At 43.2% G+C, this 22,434-nt stretch overlaps 1 protein-coding gene across 1 annotated transcript; it reads right to left on the bottom strand.

Annotated features, from left to right (window-relative positions):
- Positions 1-889: 889 nt before the first annotated feature.
- On the bottom strand, positions 890-9,817 carry LOC146387883 (properdin-like). The gene is made up of 11 exons (XM_084924916.1): positions 9,694-9,817; positions 4,929-5,067; positions 4,658-4,827; positions 4,386-4,553; positions 3,984-4,193; positions 3,732-3,899; positions 3,168-3,359; positions 2,853-3,026; positions 2,580-2,774; positions 2,228-2,339; positions 890-1,322 (listed from the first exon to the last, which is right to left on the bottom strand). Exons 1-11 carry the CDS (start codon positions 9,752-9,754, stop codon positions 1,193-1,195), a joined length of 1,719 nt encoding a protein of 572 aa, XP_084781042.1. The 5' UTR covers positions 9,755-9,817; the 3' UTR covers positions 890-1,192.
- Positions 9,818-22,434: the final 12,617 nt, after the last annotated feature.

Genomic DNA, 22,434 nt, shown 5'->3' with positions numbered 1-22,434 from the left:
GGAGACTCAAGACTTTCGCACAGTAAAAAGTCTGTGGAAGTGACAGAAGTAAAAGTACATGTGTGTGTTTGGTGTTTTATTAATTCATAACAGCCCCTCGAGGTGCTTTATATAGAACTGAAAGATGACACAGTGTTAGGAGTCCGAGCGGTCGGATGATTGCTACCACTCGGTAAAAGTAGGAAGGAAAAACTCCCTTTTAACAGAAACAGGCTCAGAGAGGGAGGATGAGAGAAAACACAAGCTCTGGCAGAGAGCTGATGGATTTATAAAAGCATATTTTTAAAGGACCTCCTGCACAAAGAAGTCCGAGATTACAGCGAGAGCTTCCAGCTGTGTTTCAGCTCCAGGCTGACAGCGCTGCTTCGCACAGATCTGAGAAGCAGAGCAGCTTCACCAGCAGCTGCTGTTCATTCGACTCTTCCTCTGAACCAGCTTCAGTGTTTACTTCCTCCCCCGAGGTCTTACCTATTATTACCTTGATGCAAACAAAGTGAATTGATGTGCTGATGCATCCAGGTAAGGAAATCCCAAAATGATCAGAGGTGATGACAATTTGGATATTGATCATAAACGGACCTCCCAGCTTCATTCAGTGGGCTGGTTTCAGTCACTACTGTTTATAAGGTTGGAAACCTGCAGTCAGCTGAGACTGAAGGAGTCACCAGATGAAACGTTTCTCCCACTGAAAGCATCCAGATGAACAGAATCAACACTTTGAGTAAATTAATCTGTGTTGCCATCAGTGATTGTGCAATTATTGGTGTTTTCGAGTCTGCTGTGATGAAAGTGCCCTTCTCTGTTGTCGTGGTTACAGTATCAATGAGCTGGATCCATTTGCAGCTCATCAGAGGATTCGATCCTCCGTCATGACCCAAAATGACCAAAATAGACTTGAAATCATTTAATGAACCAAAACTTTCAGCACAGGTAAAATGAGCCAACATTTCACAACAAAAGTTAGATTTGTGTGGCTGGATGTGTGCGTCTTTGCTCCCATCAGCCAGCTGGGCCCCAGGCTGGAAACCATTACAATAACTCATCACTACAAACACGCCGCTGAAGTTTTGACTTCACAGGTCAAATGTAATCTACGACATCATTCTAATAACAGCAGCACAAGCTCCGCCTGCAGTCAGACGTCTGGACTGTTGGTAACTGTACGAGGTTAGAGCTGATGTCATCGCCGTGGTTAGGCACAGGCGGGGATGTTGATGCAGGACTCTCTCTGGTCCTGCTGCTCGCCGTCGGGCAACGGGCCGCAGTTGACATTTGGTGTCCCATAAAATGAAGCTTTCTCCGACGAACGAGGAGGGTAAAGGCTGCAAACACACAAACACACGTTGTAGTATTTGCAGAACGGCATCTGCAGTTTGACACATTAGTTTCACTGAAAAACCGTCGTACTTGGATTTATTTCACTTTCAAAGCAACTGACGACCTGAACCCGGATAAGCCGGAGGACACGGCTGCAGGGATAAACCTGTATTTTATTCACAGTAAAGTGCAGAAAACATGTCAAATGTTCGATTTGGGAATCATGCATGTTTTTAATGCGCTGCTGCCTGACGGCCTGCAGATCACAGGTTATTCCTCCAGATTATCGGAGTTTGCAGAAATGTACTGCAGATGAGACTTTCACAGTTTTTTTCTGGGATATTTTGCTGACATTAATATTTGTCATGAAATTTTAAAATGTCTCCGTTTTGATATTTGGTAAGTTTTCTGTGTTCTGCCGTGAACATACTGTTTGGGTTTGGATCTCATGTTTTTCCTTCACACAGTGAAGTCGAACCGCGGTTGGAATCAAAAGATGACCAAAGTGTGTAAGTCTGCTTCTTCTGCCCTCACCTGTTTTTAACAGAGCCGTGTGAACACTGAAGCGGTGAATGTGAGTTAGTCTGACCAGCCCACGTGTACTTCAACCACAGCGCAGCCAGCTACCATCCAGTGACGCTTTAGCTTTTTGTTATTGCTCTTTTTTAAATCTGCATTCTAACAACGACCTGTGCACAGGTGATATTAGCCCAGGTAGCATCTATTACCTAACATCCAAGATGCCCTGGAGCTCACAGGTGGTTAAACTGTGGCTGCGACTATGAAACAAGGCTTCAGACTTTAAGGTTCTCACTGTGATGTTAAAATCTTAGCTCCCGACTGGATTTTTAACTGCACGACAGATTTGATTTGGTTTGCTGTGTCTTTGTTTTCCAGTCTGTAAACTGACTTGTAGTTGGTGTAATCAGGTTTGCAGATTCTCTTCCTGGACCGGACCGAGTTTTCGCCACAGGGTGGATCACAGAGACTCCACGGTGTCCAGGTCTCCCAGTGGCCGTTCACTGTAACACAAAAATGTGATGAGAAAGCAGCAACCTCCAAAAACTCCTGAAAACGAAGCCGGTGAGCCACCAGGACCTGCAGTTCCTCTACTGGCCAGCAGAGGCTCCAGCAGTGAGGCCACACCGGTCTCCCATGTTACTCTAACAGGTTCTGTTCGCCTTTCCAAACACGAGGTGTAGCTCATTCAGCCTTTCTTTAGAAAGTCAACATAATGTGTTGAAAGTTGAGGACAGACTCACTGTTGCAGCCTTTGATGTGGTAGCACACTCGTCTCTCAGTCAGGTTGTCGCCTTCGCAGATGGACCCGTTATGAGCCCGATGGAGACACTCGCGCACTCGTGAATGGCTGCCGTAAGTCTTCCTACAGCGGATGTCTCGCCCGCCCGGGTACTTACACTCACTCCACTCGGACCACTCGGACCACACGCCGTCCACTGAAAACACAGAACTTGGACATGAATCAGAAGCTTGTGCCGCAGTCTTTGCCCTTCACCTGCGCTGAGGTACCAAACCTGGACAGTGGAGTCTGGTTGAGCAGATCTTTGTTTGACGTGCTTCTCCCAGACATGGACTACCACCATGTTGAGGGGAGGGGCTGTCACATATCCTGGCTGATACCTGAAGTCCCAGCCCGCAGGTAACAGGACAGGAACTGAAGGGCAACCATGACCCCCAACTTCCATTCACTGATGGAGAGATTTTTTTTAAAGAAAAGTTGGGAAAACCGGTTATTGTCTTTGTGTTGACTCCAGGGGGCGCTACTGACTCATTTTATTTACTGGGGAGTCATAAAGGACTTGTACAGGTAGGGAAACACACAGGTGTACCTGGGCAGAAGGGCAGGTGGTTGCAGCTCTCTGTCTGGTGGCTGTCACCTTGACAATTTTGACCAGGTGGGTTAGATGAAGGGGCGGGGTTAGAACAGGAGCGCTGGCGAGTCCTACTAATGGTTCTGCCTTGTGGGATGCAGGAACCTGAACACTCGCCCCAACTCGACCAACCAGACCAGAACCCGTCAACTGTTAGAGACGCAGAGAGCCCGCTAACACTAACTCTGTCATGTCACCTGACATGCGTACAAACGCCAGGAGAGGCGGCATGCGGAGTAAAACTTTAATAAAATGAAAATATGACCTAATTTTGAATGTTTTCTGTTGTGAATAAAATGTGTGTTAATGATTTTTGTAAATCCTTCCGTTGTTATTTACATTTTACACAGCGTCAGCTTTTGTGTTTTAAAAGATCGATAAGGAGCATTAAACCACAGCAAACAGGGATCCTGCTCAGACGTCCAGGAAGCGTGGAAGCGCAGCAGGGAGACTTTCAGCAGTAACGTCACTGAATGTGTTGCAGTCCAAGGCTCCAGGTGTTTGTCAGTGTGTGTGTGTTACCTGGACATGGACTCTCACAAATCTTGCTCTGAGTGCTTGGCCCTTCGCAGACTTTGCCTCCATATCGAGGGGCGGGGCTTTCACATTTCCTTTCTGACAGCTGAAGCCCCACCCCACAGGAGACTGAGCATGGCCTGAATGGAGACCACGCTCCCCAGCTGCCGTCCTCTGCAGAGACAGCCAATAAGAGCTCAGATAATTTGATAATTTTGACCTTTTTCGGATCACATCATGAGTTGGTTCCTCTCTCACCTGCACAGTTGGGGAGCTCGCTACAGTGCTGCACCTGTAACTCGTCTCCAGGGCAACTGTTGCCAGGTGGCGATGTGTTGTCTGACGGGGTGGGGTTAGAGCAGGAGCGATGTCGCACCCTGGAGGGAACGATGACATCGCCATCTGATTTAGCGATGCACGTAGCAGAACAATGAGACCAGCCAAACCAGCTGGACCAACCACCGTGGACTGAAACGCACAGGTGAGACAGAGAGACAGGTGACAGGTGGGAACTGAGTATCGGAAAGACTTTACTGAACCGCTTTAAAAGTAACACACACCACTTACCTGTGACCTTTATCAGAAACACACCTGTTCCCCCAAAACTCTCAACACAAAGAAGCCTGTGAACCCTGAGAGCATGAATGACATGAATGTTACCTGGACAGGTGTTTTCAGCTGCACATCTCTCTGTTTCCTCTGAAGGACCGCTGCAAGCCATGCGACACTGAGGAGGACTGGAGCATTCTCGCTTTCGCTTCCTGACTCCGACACCTCCACAGGTGACTGAGCATGGAAACCAGCCGAGCCACGAGCTCCACCCCTTATCTACACACACACACACACACACACACACACACACACACACACACACACAGGTAATTAGCCCATTCAAACACAACGTGTATGTCTCTGTGTGTTTCTGTGTGTACCGTCGCAGCAGACGCCACTGCAGGGTTCAGTCTGCAGTTTTTCAGAAAGTGGAGCATTCTCGCACTCTGACTGGTCGATACCGAAACACTTCCTGCTTCTCTGCCTCACTCCCTGCCCACACAGCACGTTGCACAGTGACCATGACGACCAAGAAGACCACTTGAGGAGACTGAAAACACAACAGACACACAACACAGTGTTGGTGGAGGAGCAGTTATCAGCAGTTTTTACTGTGTGTGTGTGTGTGTGTGTGTTTGTGTGTGTACTCACCCACAGGACTCACACTGTCCGTCTGTTTCCATGTAACCATAGTTTGGGTTCTGACAGCAGTCGTCTTCGTCCACCTCACCGATCTCCTCATTACACTCACCTGTGTTCAGGTCGAAGCGTGCGAAACACCTCACACAGTCTGCAGAAACACACACACACACACACACACAGAGGAGAGATGAATAACGGACACACCTTTGAGTTCTTAGCCATCTTTATGAGAGCATTTTTGCCTCATGCTCCATTATTATTGTGTAGAAAATATATTTTTTAAATATTTTAAAATCAACCACGAATCAGAGAAAACAGGAGAAACTTTGTGTCCATTCAGAACACATAACAATCCAACACTAGCATTACGTCTTATAAGAGTCACTCAGACTTATATTTGGAGTCAAATCTCAGACTGTTCGTCCTGTAGTTTTATTTTAAATATGGGGTCTTTATGGTTTACGGGGACATTTTTGGCTTCATTTTGGAATCAAGGTTAGGGGAGATTGAAAGCAATGTAAGCAGTGCTTGTGATCACACCCTGCCAAAGTGAACGTGACCTCAGGCCCTTAAAGCTTCTCTCACTGCCTGTTTGCAGCCATCCTTTAGCTTACTGCCCTCTTGTGGCGTCAGTTGGAAACAGGCACGACTCTGCTTGACTGGTTGAAATCTGTTTCTGACTATTTCACTGGCGTGCTGGTGTAAACGGTGTCTGCAGCTGGTCAAGCTGAGCAGCTTTTTCTGATCGTTTAAACATACGTGATTAACTTCTGCTCTGCTTTCACTGCTCTGAGATCAGTTATAATCTGATTAATTAACTGATCTGTTATTGTATATTTCTCACATGTTTGTACGGGATACTGTATTTGTTTTAAATGTTATATACTTATGTGGTACATGTATTTTTGACTTTTGCCGCCGTGATGCCAGGGCTCTCATGGAAATGAGATATTTTTTTTTCTTACTTTTTATTTTGTACTTTTTCCAATTTTATAGTACATGCAAACAAAAATATGAAAAAGGAACACAAAAGAAACAAACTAAAAAGAGTAAAGGACACCTAATCTGTGGAAGAGGAAAAAAAAACAACAACGAGGAGAGGTCCCTGCCTTATGGGGCTGAGTGAGTCTTATAGGCTATCCATTTTGTCCACTGTTTTCGGTGTTTGTCAGATTTCAGTCTCAAAGTGTGGGTCATTTTCTACATTATATATATGTCCTCGATTGCATCAGTCCATTCTTCCAATTTTAAAGGGTCGCTTTTCAGCCAGTTTTTTGTTATTACCTTTTTGCTTGACAACAACATAATTTTAAACAAGTAATGGTCCTGCTTTGTTACATTTTCCCATATTCCAAAATACAATACTCGTGCCTCACACGGCACGTCATACCCCAGCACTTTCTTCATTGTTACTGCAATGCTTTCCCAGTAAGGTTTGATATTTTTACACTTCCAAAACACATGAGAATGATTGGCGTCCCAGTCTCCACATAATCTCCAGCATTGTTGGGGTGTTTTCAGCTGCTTGCTTTTGATATAAGGAGTAATAAAGAACCTAATCACATTTTTCCAGCCATATTCTCTCCATCGTCCAGAGCTGGTGGGATTATGCTGTGAGAGACATACGGATCGCCAGTCATCCTCTGACAGCTCAAGATGTCATTCAGATTCCCACTTTTGTTTGATATATAATGTTTCATTCCTATTCAAATTTTGCAGGCCATTATATAATTTCGATAAAATTCTTGATGGAGGATTTTTATATGCACCTGTTATTATTTCTATTATCTGGCTTCCTTCTCTCAAGAGCTTCTTTCTCATTTCTGTATTGTAAAAATGTCTTAATTAAAAATACCTAAATAAATCTGATTTATCCAGTCCGAACTGTCTGTGTAGATTCTCGAAGGATTTGAATGTTGTCCCGTCTATTAATGTGCACATTGCTGTAATTCCTTTATTGACCCATCCTCTTCGTCTGCTATTCTTACATGAGCTGTAAAAGGAATAACTTTTTAAATTTTTCATGTTCTTCTTTTGACATATGAGTTTCTTGAATGAATATTATCTGCGCCTTATGTTGTTTCAATTTAGATAACAACCTACTCCTTTTAACCGGATTCCCCAGACCGTTGATATTGATTGAAATAATGTTTATTTTACCTACACCACTCATGACTTGTACAATGTGCAGTAACCATCCCCTCAGATTGGAAAAAGCAAAAAACTGTGTTACTAAACATAAAACAAAAACAAAAAAAAAATGGAAATGAGATTTTTACCTGGATAAATAAAGGACTAATAATAATAATAAAAAAAAATCTGCAAACAATCCAGCATCAGTGTTTATCATCAGATACATTTTCTCCTAATAACCAACCTGTGATGTAGAAGAGTGCAATGTTAGATAACATTAGTAAGGAAAGCCTGGGAGACTGCTGCACATGCTGCTGTGCACACGTGCAGGTAGCATCTCCGCTCGAGCCGTCTGCTTCATTTATTTGATTTATTTGATTGATCAGTCTTTGTTTGTCTTTGTGTGTGTGTGTGTGTGCGTGGGGGGGGAGGATGTCGACATAGGGGAAAGTTCGTTTTTGCTTCTAGTGAAAGTTGCACAATTTTCAGGCTCACTTCCAAAAACAGAAGCAAACAAAGCACAAAGACAGTTTAATGTTCGTCTCACAGAGTCATTGATGTCCGTCTAACTGCTAACCTGGAGGATTGTTGCTGAATGAAAATCTGACAAAGTGACAATTAAAACACAGTGTGTGTGTGTGTGTGCGTGTGTGTGTGTTTGTTCAGGTTGATTATTTACAGATTTAGATCTGATCTCCTGAACCAACAACTCTACACTTTGAGTGTTTTCCACAGAAAACACCCGAACCTGTCACGCTACAAGCCGCCGTGGTCCTTTTGTGAAGTACTTCCACTTAAAGTACTTTTACTCTGTAGTGGAGTAAAAGTACTCCACTACAGAGTAAAGTCCTGCACTTAAAAACTTGATTCAGTAGAAGTGTGAAGCAGTAAGAGCAGTCACTGAGCACTGAAGGCCGTTTTTGGTGAAAGTTGAATGTTTTTTCTGTTTATTTCACTTAAAACCATCTCAGGCCTGTTCTGTTCTCAGCAGATCCAAGAAGTCCTCTCGACAGCTTCCAGGCCCAGGAGAACGTCCTGTGGCCAGGCTGGAACAAACGTCACACGTGTGTTGTAGTACAACACTGAGATACTTCACACCAACTTTTACCATGACTCTGCTGTGAATGAACACGGGCTTCATGGTCGTGATTGTTTCAAGTTTTTATGATAAAATAAAAATAAAAATGTGGGATTAAAGGTATAAAACACAATGTTAAGAACATGATTCTGTTATTACGGCTTTCAGGTTTTTAGTCCCGCAGCTTCACTACGAGCACCTCACAGCGTTGTGCGATTCACGTGCTGCTCACTTTAACGTCTGTACTCGTCATTCATGTCTGTTTGCAGCTCAAATCTTTGTGAGGGGACAGAAGGTGAGAGTTCAGGTCTGACAGTTTCATTTTTTCTACCTTCTGTGGAGGAGCTGTGTCCACACACAGTGTGTGTGTGTGTGTGTGTGTGTGTGTGTGTGTGTGGGGGGGGGGGGGGGGTTACGCTGCACTGGCTGACGCGTAACAAAGGCCCTGGCGTAAGCAACAGTCGCGTTAACACAGAAGGGACGATACTGATCTATGATATCGTTACTGTCTGTATTAACCACGTTCGCACAGACTATAACAAAGTGGAACTCATGATGTGCCACAGTAGCCACCTAGGCTCCGTGAGTGCATGTAACTCGTCCATCATCTGCTTTGGCACCACCGGATTGGGAGTCTATCCAGTTTATCCAGTTCCCAGGTAGACGCCTAAATCCGAATCATCACTTAACTTAACCTGCAGGTGTTTGGAGGACCCGTGCACATGAACCCAGGACCCCATTACTGTGAGGTGATGGTGCAGGTTAAGAGTCTTGGTGTCATCCTCGACAGCCCTCTGTCCTTCACAGCACAGATAAATAATATCACTCCGTCTTCCCACTTTCATCTCCGTAACATTAACCGCCTTCGTCCCTCCCTCACCTCAAACAGTACCGCCATGCTCGTCACACCTCGTTTAGATTACTGTAAGTCTCTTCTCTGTGCTCTGCCTCATAAATCCCTCCATAAACTGCAGTTAGTTCAAAATACAGCTGCTCGTATTATTTCCAGAACTAGATCCACTGAACATATAACAGCTGTTCTTAAACAGCTCCACTGGCTTCTAGTTCACCTCCGTGTCAATTTCAAGATCCTGCTTCTCACTTTCAAAGCGCTTCATAACCTCGCTCCTCCATATTTACCTGATCTTCATACATACTCACCCCATCGTACACTCCGCTCTTCTTCAGCTTCCCTTCTGTCTGCTCCACCTGCTCGCCTGACTACCACGAAACTCAGAGCCCATACTTTGGATGCACCTCCACCAGATCTCCAGACCACCAACTCTCTCAATAAATTTTAAATCACATCTTAAAACCATCTAGAATTTCATACCCTCCATCATGATTCCATAGTTGTTTTTATTTTGTTACACTAATGTGAGGGAACCTTGAGGATCTTTAAAGGCGCTTCTAAATAAAATGTATTAATATTATTACCATTATCACCTCCATGTTGTCAAATATGATTCACTGTCAGTTAAAATGATACAAAAGCATCACAGAGTGACGCAGAGTCACATCTGCTGAGCAGGTTTAAAGGGAAAGCGCCACGTCTGGACTCACCTGAACGCGGCACAGAGACCAGCACCAGAACCAGAACCAGCAGACCCCTCAGACCCTCCATCGTCCTTCTTCTGCAGCACAGAAGTGAAACTTAACTCTAACTGTGCCCATGTGACTGCTTCCAGCTCGGGTCCTCCCTCTGACCCTCCTCTGACTGGAACTGCAGGGCGCCGCACGATGAACCGTCACAGCTGCAGGCGGTGACATCAGCGCTGGTTAATGGGTACTCAAGTGTTTCAGGGTCTTCAAGATGTCAGTCAAAAGTCAGTGTAACATCCTCGCAAAGGACAAAAACTAGTGCGTGTGTGTGTGTGAGTAAATACAGATTTTCTCTTCACCAACCTAAAAAAAATCTTGACATGAGGCAACTGCTTATCTGATGACACCACCCACACCACCCACCCCCACCCATGTTGGTGTTGGTCACTGAAAACCTAAAACCCTCAACAGACCTTAAAAACCTGTTCAGTGAAGCCAAATTTATGTATAAAGATGTAGATAAAAGTGATCTATGGAATTTTATAGTATATCAAATGTATTTCAAATGTCCCCGACTGCAGCACACAGACACACAAATGTGTGTCTTTGATGTAAACACCAGCCGGGTCAGAGGTCGTGAGGGGAGGACCGACTCCCTGTGTGAAAGCTGTTAACAGAGACAGTGGTTCACACTCAGCCAGAGCAGCGCAGGAGATTTGAGCTGATTTCACCAAACAAACATCTGCAACAAAGAAACTGACATTTGAAATGAGAGCAAGCACCAGAAACATTAGTGGTGCGGATGAAGTACTTTGTACTTTGGTGCTTTTTTCATCGTCGGTGTTATTGCTCTTTAAAAACAGTCAGATGGGATCATTTAACTTTCTTTTTGTCACATTTCTCAGATAAAAGGCTGAATAACTGACGTTAAAATACAGTCGACTTCTACAGTGCTGTGAAGCAGTAACTGCAGTTCTTTCATCATTCCACAGTGAGGCGCTGCAGCCCACACACATAAAGTTGCTATATGAAAAAATACATGTTGTGGAAATCATGGGGACCTCGGGTGGTCCTCTTTGGGCTCTCGTCTCTGAGGGGCCTCTAGATGCCTGGGCCCTGGATCTCCTCCATACCTGCTTCTAACCTCAGGGGCGGGGCTCCCCACACCTACTATTACACACTTACGTGGAGAAACCTTTTGAATAGTACCGTGCTCACGCACACAGGTGTGCACACAGGTACACACAGAGACGCTCTGTCTTGGTTCGCTGGCTCTAAGCATATCGTGTGCTGTCCTGTGTGCTGCTCAGTAACATTCAGTATTTATTATTTACTGTTATTGATGCTTATGTTGGTACATATCCTAACCTTAATTACTGCGGGAGAATAATGAATGATGCTCATAGTGAGTGAGAAGTAAACTGAGTGGAGTTTTTGGACAGAGATTCACATTTGTGAATGTGGTGGTCAGAGGGCCCGGTGACGCCAGTGTCCATCACCAGTGTGTGAATGTGTGTGTGAATGGGTGGATGACTGGTTGTGTAAAGCGCTATACAAACACAGGCCATTTACCATTTTAAAATATATAAAAATACACTCCAAAAACAGAGTCCTTGAAATGTACAAAATATTGATTAAAACAAATTATAAAAATGGAGGCAACTTTGCCTGTGGTGCAATGTATACAATGTACCAAAAAAAGATCTTATTGCTACTATGGCTCTATAGACTTTTCCTTTTATTTTAACCTATGTGGCCTCACCTTGAGGTTGGCAAATCTGTCTATCACTTGTTGGTGATCAACTCTCTCAAGCAGTTTAACAGTTTCTGCCTGTCACTGCTCCCTGTCTGTTTCCTTACCTGGTTCTTCCTGACCTTGCCCTTTCTCCTCACGTTCCCTCTTTCCTCTCTCCCTCTTTGGACTGACAATCATACACAAATATATTGGATTCAATTAGATTTAAAAAAATTACATTAATATGAAAGAAAAAATACTATTAAGATCACTAACAAAAAGTCCTCTCTCAGTTTACTTTCAACCAAAAGGCAAATAACTAAACCACATGAACATCTAATAAAAGATATAAACATTGAAACACTGATCCAACATTATTCTTTATTGAAGGATCATTTGTTCTTACACTTTTACCTGAATGTTGCTCCGGGGTTTAATATCGGCACATATGACAAAATAACCAGTTTCTCTCATTACGTTTCAAACAGTTGTAGCAACAGCAGGCTATGGACAATTTTAAGTTTTAGATTTTTAAATAGGCTGTATACATTTCAATGGGAGCAACAGGACGGTGAAATGTCGCTGATTTTACTACAGAGCAGGACGGATTGTAGGGCAGCAAACATCGTGGGAAAACACGTTTTCAACACTGCAGGTTACCTGGTGTAATGTTTTTCAGCTAAAAAGAAACACGGTCTGACTCCTACCAACTATATAAAGAGTAACGCAAGGTTAAATGCAGCTAACATGTCCTGTTTTAAGCCAGACACTTACACCTCCGCTCCGCTCTGTCTTAGCCACCATCGCTCTGGCAGCAACGGCGCTGGAGCCAGAGCAGGGGAGAGCTGGAACAAACCATTTTGGGAGGGGGGGTATCTATACTTTTGTTGTTAAAATATTACATCTCAACCAAGTTCTGAATGCTTTTTGTATTTTTAGTAGTGTGTCACACAAACAGCAAATATTGTCAAAAGAAGTAAGAAATCTTTGGGGGTGCTTTGATTCAAATGGGCTGGAATCGCCCCTGCTCTCTCTCTTTATTCTGACGTTAAACTAATTCAAAAGATATTTCAATATTTATTTATCTAAAACAAAACAAGTTTACACTAAATTTAGGTTTAACAGTAAAAATGTTTTTATGTTTTCCCTAAAGTGTAAATATCTGGTTTCAACTGTGAATATACTGCTGTGTGTTGAAATTCCTCTTGTTTTGCATAGAAATATACTGAACAACATACAAAGCATAATATATAAAATAACATCTACCTGAGTTTTTTCTTTGAAAGAAGCTCCTTATGTCCATTGTTGTGTTCATCAGTACTTAACTGAAACCGGTTTAGAGAGTTTGTTTAGCCGTGGAGGGAAACAACTGAAGATATGAAATAAACACACATGTGAGCTGAGACTCTCTAAAGAAACAGCTGTTGTTTCGCCATTTGTTGATTCACTCCACGAGCGAGTAACGTAATATGGGTCAAGTGATCAGTTTGATATCAATCTTTTGTGATACACCGTCATATCACAAAAGATACGACAGGACCACCAGTGTGTCTGCAACTGGCCCACCAAAGCGCCGTCATTCTTTGTGGTATGTGGGCCATGTGTCAGCACATTGTGTGGGCCAGATCTGGGCCATACCAATTTTGCTATCTGGGAGTGAGTAGCGGCAGCCAGATGTGCCAGTGTTCACTCAAGCCGGAAGTGGGTGTCTTCAGATGAGTGTCTTCTCCCTCTCATCCTAACCAGCTGAGATGCCTCATAATGTATCAAAGGACATGAGATTGCTGGATAATGCTGAAACCATCTGCCATTCTTGCTTTTACACATTTGGAGATCCAGCATAGCTTAGCATAAAGACTGAAAACAGGATATCTGGAGGGAAGCTAAACTGTACAAATCCAGCACAGCCATTTTAAATTGGCTTAGACAAATACCTGCTTAATCTGCTGACCTATGCATATAAGAGGATTTTATAAAATGTCAAACTAAAGAGGGATTCATCTGTGCAGGTTCTCAGTCATCCAGGTCTTGGTAATCTAAGGAACTAGTAAAGAAAAGCGACTGGACATTTCATCCTAGAAGCTTCTTCAGTTCTAAGACCAAGTGGTGGAGAGTCCTAGGTATTTAAACTCTAGTGGGACTGGGCTTTAAGAGGGTAGCTGATCCATTATCAATCACGTGACTCATCACATGAGCCAAGGTGTGAAAAGGGGTGTGGGTCATTATGAGCAGAGGTTTGGGGTGAAACCATTGTGAGACCCTGCTTTTTATCTAAACCTTCATTGAAAAACATTATGTCACTTTTCATCAAAACATAGAAGACAAAACCAGTACTTTTCCTCCTCCTCAGATCAGATCAATGTTTTTAAGAGCAACAACATTACTAATAATCCTTGGTTCAGTTTACCTCTCGTTTTCTTGATGTGAGTAGTAACTATGCACCAGCATATTCACCTTATTTCATCAAACACTTTTTCCTTAATTGGAGATAAAGTATCTGAATTTCAGGAGTGGGACCACGCCTCAAAACATGCTCCTTCAGGTTACTATTTATACAGTGGACCCTTACTATAACATCCTTTTCCCCCCCTTTTTTTTTTAAAAGTGCATTGTGTTCTTCGTATGCAGCTTGTCAGCTTGTCAAATGTACACAAATCTTCAGTTGCTAGCACTGTGACTCTGAAGTGATGTATTGATTGATTGATTGATAATACTTTATTCATCCCGAGGGAAATTGGGTTAAGGTACTTTACTGCGAACAGCTCATATGAATTTCAAAGCAGTTCTACAGTCCAACACTGGTCTCTCCTCCCGTTGGAGAGCCGCGAGCTTCGCCATACTTGCGTTCTGTGATGTTGTCATTTCTTGTGCTCAAGGAGCCGATTCTGAGAACTCACGGCAGTGTGCCTCCCCGAGATGTCATCCAATTTCCGCCCAGAGATGTTATTCCGGGCGAGCCCTTCCGAGATGTATCCAGTCTGCAGTCAGAGATCTTATGCTGAGTATTCACAGCAGCCGTAGCCTCTCCAAGATCTTATCCGTGCTGACTCAATGAGCCCATTTTGAGAAACTCACGCCTCTCCCATCGTTTCAATCCCAGCGGGCAGCCTTGTGGGGGTTTGAACAGCCGGTTCCGCTTCCTTAATTCTTCGATAAGTCAGGGCCAAGCCAGCTCCGATCAGCCAGAACCCTGTTATCATGGTTCCGAATAGGTAGATATCTTCAGCACTCAGGCTCACCCGAGCCCAGACTTCTCGTTGAGAAGGGGTGTCAATTGCATTTAGGGACCAGTTGATCCAATCCATAATTCCTCTTTTAGGTTTTAGAGAACAGACTGTGAGAGAGTGTTCCAGGGAAAATACAAAAAACACGAGACTAGACAAGGACATAAGCAGGGAAGATAAGGGAGAGGAGAAAAGTGCGACTGCCTTCGCTGAGAGCCAAAAGAGAAAATATATATATATTATAACAAACATGGTAGATAAAATTTAGACATAAAAGTATAAAAACAAATATAAAAACTGAGCAAGGTAAAATTGGCCTAAGACAGATCAGGTGTATGCAATTCTAAACAGATGGGTTTTGAGTAGTGATTTAAAAGTGGTGAGACAGTGTGTGGTCCGGAGAGCAAGTGGAAGTGCATCCAAAGTCTCGGGGCAGAACAACTAAAGGCTCTGAGTCCATGGTAGTCAGGCGAGCAGGTGGAACTGACAGAAGGGAAGAAGAGCGGAGTGTACGAAGGGGCGAGTATGTGTGGAGAAGATCGCATAGATATGGAGGAGTGAGGTTATGAAGCGCTTTGAAAGTGAGAAGCAGGATCTTGAAATTGACACGGAGGTGAACTGGGAGCCAATGAAGCTGTTTAAGAACTGGTGTTATATGTTCAGTGGATCTAGTTCTGGAAATAATACGAGCAGCTGTATTTTGAACTAACTGCAGTTTATGGAGGGATTTATGAGGCAGAGCACAGAGAAGAGAATTACAGTAATCCAGACGAGATGTGACAAGAGCATTGACAAGTATGGCGGTACTGTGTGGTGTGAGTGAGGGACGAAGACGGTTAATATTACGGAGATGAAAGTAGGAAGACCGAGTGATATTATTTATATGTGCTGTGAAGGACAGAGTGCTATCGAGGATGACACCAAGACTCTTAACCCGAGGGGAGGGTGTGACATCAGAGTTATCGATGGATAACGAAAGACTGGTTGGAACTGTAGTCAGTTTTGATCTGGTGCCTATTTAAATGAATTCTGTTTTATTGCCATTAAGTTTAAGAAAGTTGTGAGAAAACCAGACCTTGATTTCACTTAAACAGTCAGAAATGGATGTGGGTGGGAGAGTAGCTGTGGGTTTGGAGGACAGGTAGAGCTGGGTGTCATCTGCGTAGCAGTGAAACTGGATGTTAGGCTTCCTAAAAATATTACCTATGGGTAGGAGATAGATGATAAAAAGTAAAGGACCCAGGACAGAGCCTTGGGGTACACCGGAATTAACTGGAGTAGATACTGATCTGTGAGGGAGTAATTGAACAAATTGTGAGCAGCCAGGGAGATAAGAAGTAAACCAGGCGAGTGCTGTACCACTGATGCCAATAGATGCTAATCTGTGAAGGAGGATGGAGTGGGAGATAGTATCGAAAGCTGCTGAAGCATATAGTTAGGGCTGGACCAGGTGACCCTGAATCCTCCCTTAGTTATGCTGCAATAGACGTAGGCTGCCGGGGGATTCCCATGATGCATTGAGTTTTTCCTTTCCAGTCACCTTTCTCACTCACTATGTATTAATAGACCTCTCTGCATTGAATCATATCTGTTATTAACCTCTGTCTCTCTTCCACAGCATGTCTTTTATCCTGTCTTCCTTCTCTCACCCCAACCGGTCGCAGCAGATGGCCCCACCCCTCCCTGAGCCTGGTTCTGCCGGAGGTTTCTTCCTGTTAAAAGGGAGTTTTTCCTTCCCACTGTCGCCAAAGTGCTTGCTCATAGGGGGTCATATGATTGTTGGGTTTTTCTCTGTATCTATGAAGCGCCTTGAGGCGACTTTTGTTGTGATTTGGCGCTATATAAATAAAATTGAATTGAATTGAATTGAATTGAATTGAATTAGCAGGTATGGAAACCTTGAGCACCCTCCTCAGGTGGACTCTCCATGGATTGATCTTTGTTCTCTGCAGATGTGAAGATGTCAGCAGCACAACCTCCATAGCCCGAGCTGTGCTTCCCTTTGGCTGCGTGTTAACTATTGTCAGAGGTAGATATGCATTAATATTATGATATATGTTTGAATTAATTTGCAGTGAAAATCACAAAATGGCAAAGTCCCATCCAGAATCAGCTGCAAGCAGAAGATCATTGGTGATTTTTACTAGGGCTGTTTCTGTACTGTGACATGAACGGAAGCCGGACTGAAGCTGTTCGTACGAGTTATTTCCAGTGAGATGAGAATGAACATGTGCAGCCACTATCTTTTCAAGAATTTTTGCTAGGAAAGGGAGATTTGAAATTGGCCTGAAATTATTTAGATTGGAGGGATCTGAACCGTTCTTTTTCAGTATTGGGGTTATTATTGCAGTTTTAAGGGAAGAAGGAACAGAACCAGATATAAGAGAGGAGTGTACGATATTAGCGATCAGTGGGGCAAGAGACGGGAATGAGAGTTTAACAAGATTTGTCGGCAGTGGATCAAGTTTACATGATGATGACTTTAAGTTAGTAATTATGGAAGATAGCTGAGTTATTGTGGGAAGTTCAAAATTGGACAGAGAGGATGACAGCTGAGAAGGACAAAAAATGCAGATAGAACAAGTTTTGGTCTAAGTTAACTGATAAATGCGCTTCCCATTTTTCAATAGGAAGTGATATTGATTCATCTGTTTTAGAAAGCATTCTGTATATTTTGGAAAGTAATTTGGGGGTTTTAAGAGTAAGAAATTGAACCACACTTGGTGGTGTTTGTAGTTCAACTTGACCCGGTTTAAATTTCTTTTTTACTATGGATTTAATTTGTTGATATTCTAAAAATCTTTTCTTGTTGATCCCATATTGTGTAACTAGTCTGTCAAATGGAATAAATTCTGTTCCTTCTAGTATATGTTCTAAATATTTGATTCCTTTACCACTCCAATCTGGAAAGTTTATCATATTATTGTTTTGTAATATGTCAGGGTTGTTCCAGATTGGTGTACGTTTGCATGGGATTAATGAAGACTCTGTCAATTTTAGAAACTCCCACCATGCTGTCAGAGAAGAGCTGATGCTGATGCTTTTGAAGCATTCATGTCGTTGGATGTTTGAGCTGATAAATGGTAGATCTGAAATCTCTAGATTAATGCAAAGTGCTTGTTCTACATCTAGCCAAGGTTCATCTAAGAGGGTATGTTTTAGCCATCCTGAGATAAACTGAAGCCTGTTGGCTAAGAAGTAGTGCTGAAATTTAGGTAGTTCTAATCCTCCTTTATCCTTGGTCTTTTGTAGCGTTTTTAAGCTGATACGTGGGGGTTTATCTTTCCAAAGGAATTTGGACATACATGAATCTAGAGATCTGAACCAATCTTGTGGCGGTTTAGTTGGGATCATTGAGAATAAATAATTTATTTTTGGTAAGACCATGCTTTTTATAGTGGCAACCCTGGGTAGACATTTCCATCTAGCCAGATCACCTTCTACTTTCTTTAAAAGTGGGATATGGTTTAATTTAGTTAGATCTGCAAGCTTGGGAGAAACATTAATACCTAAATATTTTATATTTCCCGATTGCAGTGGTGTAGAAGAGGAATTATGGAAGGAGCAATTAATCGGTAGGACTGTAGATTTTGACCAGTTAATTGAGTAATCTGATATTCTTGCAAAAGAGTTTAGCAATTCAATCACCCCAGAGATATTGGTTTGTGAGTTTTGGAGAAAAAGTAACACATCATCCACATAAAGGCTGATTTTATGTTCCACGTTCTTGCATTTTATGCCCTTAATTACTGAATTCTGTCTAATTGCTGCTGCTAGTGGTTCGATAAAAATTGCAAACAGTGAAGGGGAGAGTGGGCATCCCTGCCTGGTGCCCCTCAGGAGACAGAAGCTGGAGGATGTCTGGTCATTTGTTCTGACACAAGCTGTTGGGGAATTATATAATATTTTTAACCAGTTTATGAAAGAGGATCCAAAACCAAATTTGTGTAAAGTTGCAAATAGAAATTTCCAGTTAACTCTGTCAAATGCTTTTTCTGCATCTAAAGAAAATATTGTAGTTTCAAGGTTTTTACTGTATGAGTAGTCTATCAAATTAAGTAATCTACGTGTATTTGTTGATGAGTGCCTACCTTTTATGAAACCAGTTTGGTCAGGATGAATTAAGAGGGGGGTTATTTTCTCCAGTCTCTTTGAGAGAGCTTTGCAGATTATTTTAAGGTCTACATTTATAAGGGATATCGGACGGTAGCTTGAGGGATATACAGGGTCTTTGCCTGGTTTTAGCAGGAGATTAATGTTTGCAGAATTCATATTTGATGGAAGTCTTTTCTTTGATTTCCAACAACGTTCTGTAGAAAACTGGTGCCAGAATCGTCCAGAACTCTTTGTAGAATTCTGCAGGAAAGCCGTCTGGACCTGGAGCCTTATTATTGGGCATGTGGAGCCTTATTATTGGGCATGTGGAGCTTTATTATTGGGTATGTGGAGCCTTATTATTGGGCATGTGGAGCCTTATTATTGGGCATGTGGAGCTTTATTATTGGGTATGTGGAGCCTTATTATTGGGTATGTGGAGCCTTATTATTGGGCATGTGGAGCTTTATTATTGGGCATGTGGAGCCTTATTATTGGGCATGTGGAGCCTTATTATTGGGCATGTGGAGCCTTATTATTGGGCATGTGGAGCCTTATTATTGGGCATGTGGAGCCTTATTATTGGGCATGTGGAGCTTTATTATTGGGCATGTGGAGCCTTATTATTGGGCATGTGGAGCTTTATTATTGGGCATGTGGAGCCTTATTATTGGGCATGTGGAGCTTTATTATTGGGCATGTGGAGCCTTATTATTGGGCATGTGGAGCTTTATTATTGGGCATGTGGAGCTTTATTATTGGGCATGTGGAGCTTTATTATTGGGTATGTGGAGCCTTATTATTGGGCATGTGGAGCTTTATTATTGGGCATGTGGAGCCTTATTATTGGGCATGTGGAGCCTTATTATTGGGCATGTGGAGCTTTATTATTGGGCATGTGGAGCCTTATTATTGGGCATGTGGAGCTTTATTATTGGGCATGTGGAGCCTTATTATTGGGCATGTGGAGCTTTATTATTGGGCATGTGGAGCCTTATTATTGGGCATGTGGAGCTTTATTATTGGGCATGTGGAGCCTTATTATTGGGCATGTGGAGCTTTATTATTGGGCATGTGGAGCTTTATTATTGGGCATGTGGAGCTTTATTATTGGGTATGTGGAGCCTTATTATTGGGCATGTGGAGCTTTATTATTGGGCATGTGGAGCCTTATTATTGGGCATGTGGAGCCTTATTATTGGGCATGTGGAGCTTTATTATTGGGCATGTGGAGCCTTATTATTGGGCATGTGGAGCTTTATTATTGGGCATGTGGAGCCTTATTATTGGGCATGTGGAGCTTTATTATTGGGCATGTGGAGCCTTATTATTGGGCATGTGGAGCTTTATTATTGGGCATGTGGAGCTTTATTATTGGGCATGTGGAGCCTTATTATTGGGCATACTTATCAGGGCTTCCTGGAGTTCGCCTGGGGTCAGTGGTGAATCCAGTGCCATTACTTGAGCGTCTAATAATTTTGGAAGAGTTATGTTGTCTAAAAACTGATCAATTTCCTTTTTAGATGGTTTATTTGTGGTGAATACAACGTTTTATAGAAATCCCTGAAAATGTTGTTTATTTGTATCGGTTCATATATTGTGTTCCCAGATGAATCTTGAACAGCACATATAGTTGTTTTTTCTTTATTTATTTTTAGCTGGTTTGCTAGAAATTGACCGGATTTATTACCATGTTCATAATTTTGTAAGCGTAGTCTTTGTACTAAGAATTTTGTTTTTTTTATTATCGATTATCTCATTTAATTCTAGTTTTGTTTTATGTATTTTGTTTAATGTTTCCTGATCTTGGTGGGACGCGTAGGCTTCTTCTAGGGATTTTGATGGTTTTTTGTAATTCCTGAATATTTTTGTTTTCTTTTTTCTTTTTATGTGATGAGAAAGAAATTATTTTACCTCTCATCACAGCTTTCCCTGCTCCCCATAGAACAGAAGCTGATGTTCCGGGAGTGTCATTATAGTCTAAATATGAAGTCCACTCTTTTTTTAAAATATTTAATAAAGTCTTCATCTTTAAGCAGTGATGTTTTAAATCTCCAGTTTTTACTTGGCGTAGTATTATTCTTGTGCATTAGTGTTAAAGATACAGGAGCATGATCGCTGACAGCTATAGGGTGAATCTCAGTGTCTGAAATGTCACTCAGCAGTGAGCTGCTGACCAAAAAATAATCCAGACGAGAGTAAGAGTGATGGACATGTGAGAAAAAAGTATATTCCTTACTGGTGGGGTGAAGGGAGCGCCATGCATCACAAAGACCAAAGTCGCTCATATACTGTTTGATTATATTTGTGGACTGCCAATTACGCTGAGTTCCTGCTGTGTTGAGCCTATCCATGTCTTCATTTAGTCCAAGGTTGAGGTCGCCTCCAAGAACAAGTGTGCCCTCTATGTGTTCAGAGAGTGCACTGAAGAAACCGTGAAAGCACTATTTATGACGGCGGACCTGTGTCATCCTTCGCTGGATCGTTGAGCCATCAGCGTCAGTTCCCCTGAACCTGAACCTGTATCTGTGAGTTTGAGACTATCCCTGACCTGGACTTCTTTCTCTTTTAAATGCTCGTGCACAGCAGCAGTGCTGTTGTGCGTTGCAGAGTTTTCATTTAACTTGGTTTTCTGTGAAATGCTTCCATATTTTTTTAAATGTCCATTTCCATTTTCTTCTGTCCTTCTGTTTCGTCATGCCCGCACACCAAGGGTTAATTTATCAGCAGTCGAGCGGTTTCACTTTCGTCATGAGCAGAAAGAGGACTCTTTAAAGGCTTCTGTGTACGCTGTCATTACTGCTGCTTTCACTTCTTTATCTCATTGTGCCACTTCCTGTTACACACAGTGGGGTTTGTGTAGCACTTAATTAATTACAAAGTTTTATATAGCAGCTAATATCATACTCTAACCAAGCAACATGGCCTATGCCTCTTTTAGCATTAATGGTTCTTTTAATAAATGTAGCCTGTAGGGAGGTATGGGGTCTTCACACCCCCCCGTTCTCTGCTGGCCATTGGGGCGGGGGGGCTCAGAGGAGGTGTTGGCCGTCCGACTGGGATCTGGGATGCGGGGCCTCTCTGCTGCTGTGGAGTCGGGGCGGACTGCTTGCCTCCACCCCGGGGGGAAAGGTAACATCTCCTGGGTCTAGGTGCCGTTTCCCCCTCTGGGGGCGAAGGTACCTGGACCCGGGGTATAGAGTGTTTGGGGAGTGTGATTGTGTGTCCATTTGTGTCTATCTTTACGTTGGGTGAGTGCTGAGTATTTGTATATGTGTGCATGAGGGTGGGAATGCATGTTTGTGTCTGTGTCTATATGTCAGGTCAGGTCTTAGACTCCACCTCTCTGGGAACTCCCAGGCCGTCCAAAGTATGGAGGCCTATCTCCCCTCAGCACACTCCCTGCTGGTGGCTGATGCCCTCAGGGGTCGGTGCGTTGGTGGTTCTTGGTGTCCGGGGCTGGGCGCTCAGGTATGTACCAGCTCACTCCCGGTGACTACTTGGTGGGGCCTGGCGCCTGTTGCTCAGTCAGGCCTATTCAAAGGGGGCCCTCGGGCCTCCGGCGTCTGGGCCTGTGGCTCGGTTCACTCTGGCACAGCTGGCGGGCACGCCAGTGCAGCCCCCTCTGGCTTCTGCTTCGTGGCTACTGGGTGACCCCTCGTCTGGGGCTCTCCTCAGCTCTTCCCAGGAGGGTGGCACGGATGCCCT

The sequence above is a fragment of the Perissodus microlepis genome, chromosome 4 (genome assembly GCF_051167445.1).
Source record: "Perissodus microlepis isolate ML-2025 ecotype Zambia chromosome 4, ASM5116744v1, whole genome shotgun sequence".
In the NCBI taxonomy this organism is placed as follows: domain Eukaryota; kingdom Metazoa; phylum Chordata; class Actinopteri; order Cichliformes; family Cichlidae; genus Perissodus; species Perissodus microlepis.
Note: the sequence above shows the minus strand (reverse complement) of the source record. Positions and strands in the feature narration are given on the sequence as shown.

Bases quoted from the DNA above. Each gene is read 5' to 3' on its own strand.
- LOC146387883 (XM_084924916.1), bottom strand. From the start codon at position 9,754: ATGGAGGGTCTGAGGGGTCTGCTGGTTCTGGTTCTGGTGCTGGTCTCT. The intron at 4,194-4,385 runs GTAACATTCATG...TGTGCGTTTCAG, and splicing joins AGCTGAAAACACCTGTCCAG to TCCACGGTGGTTGGTCCAGC. The intron at 2,340-2,579 runs GTGAGTCTGTCC...TTTGTGTTACAG, and splicing joins CCACATCAAAGGCTGCAACA to TGAACGGCCACTGGGAGACC.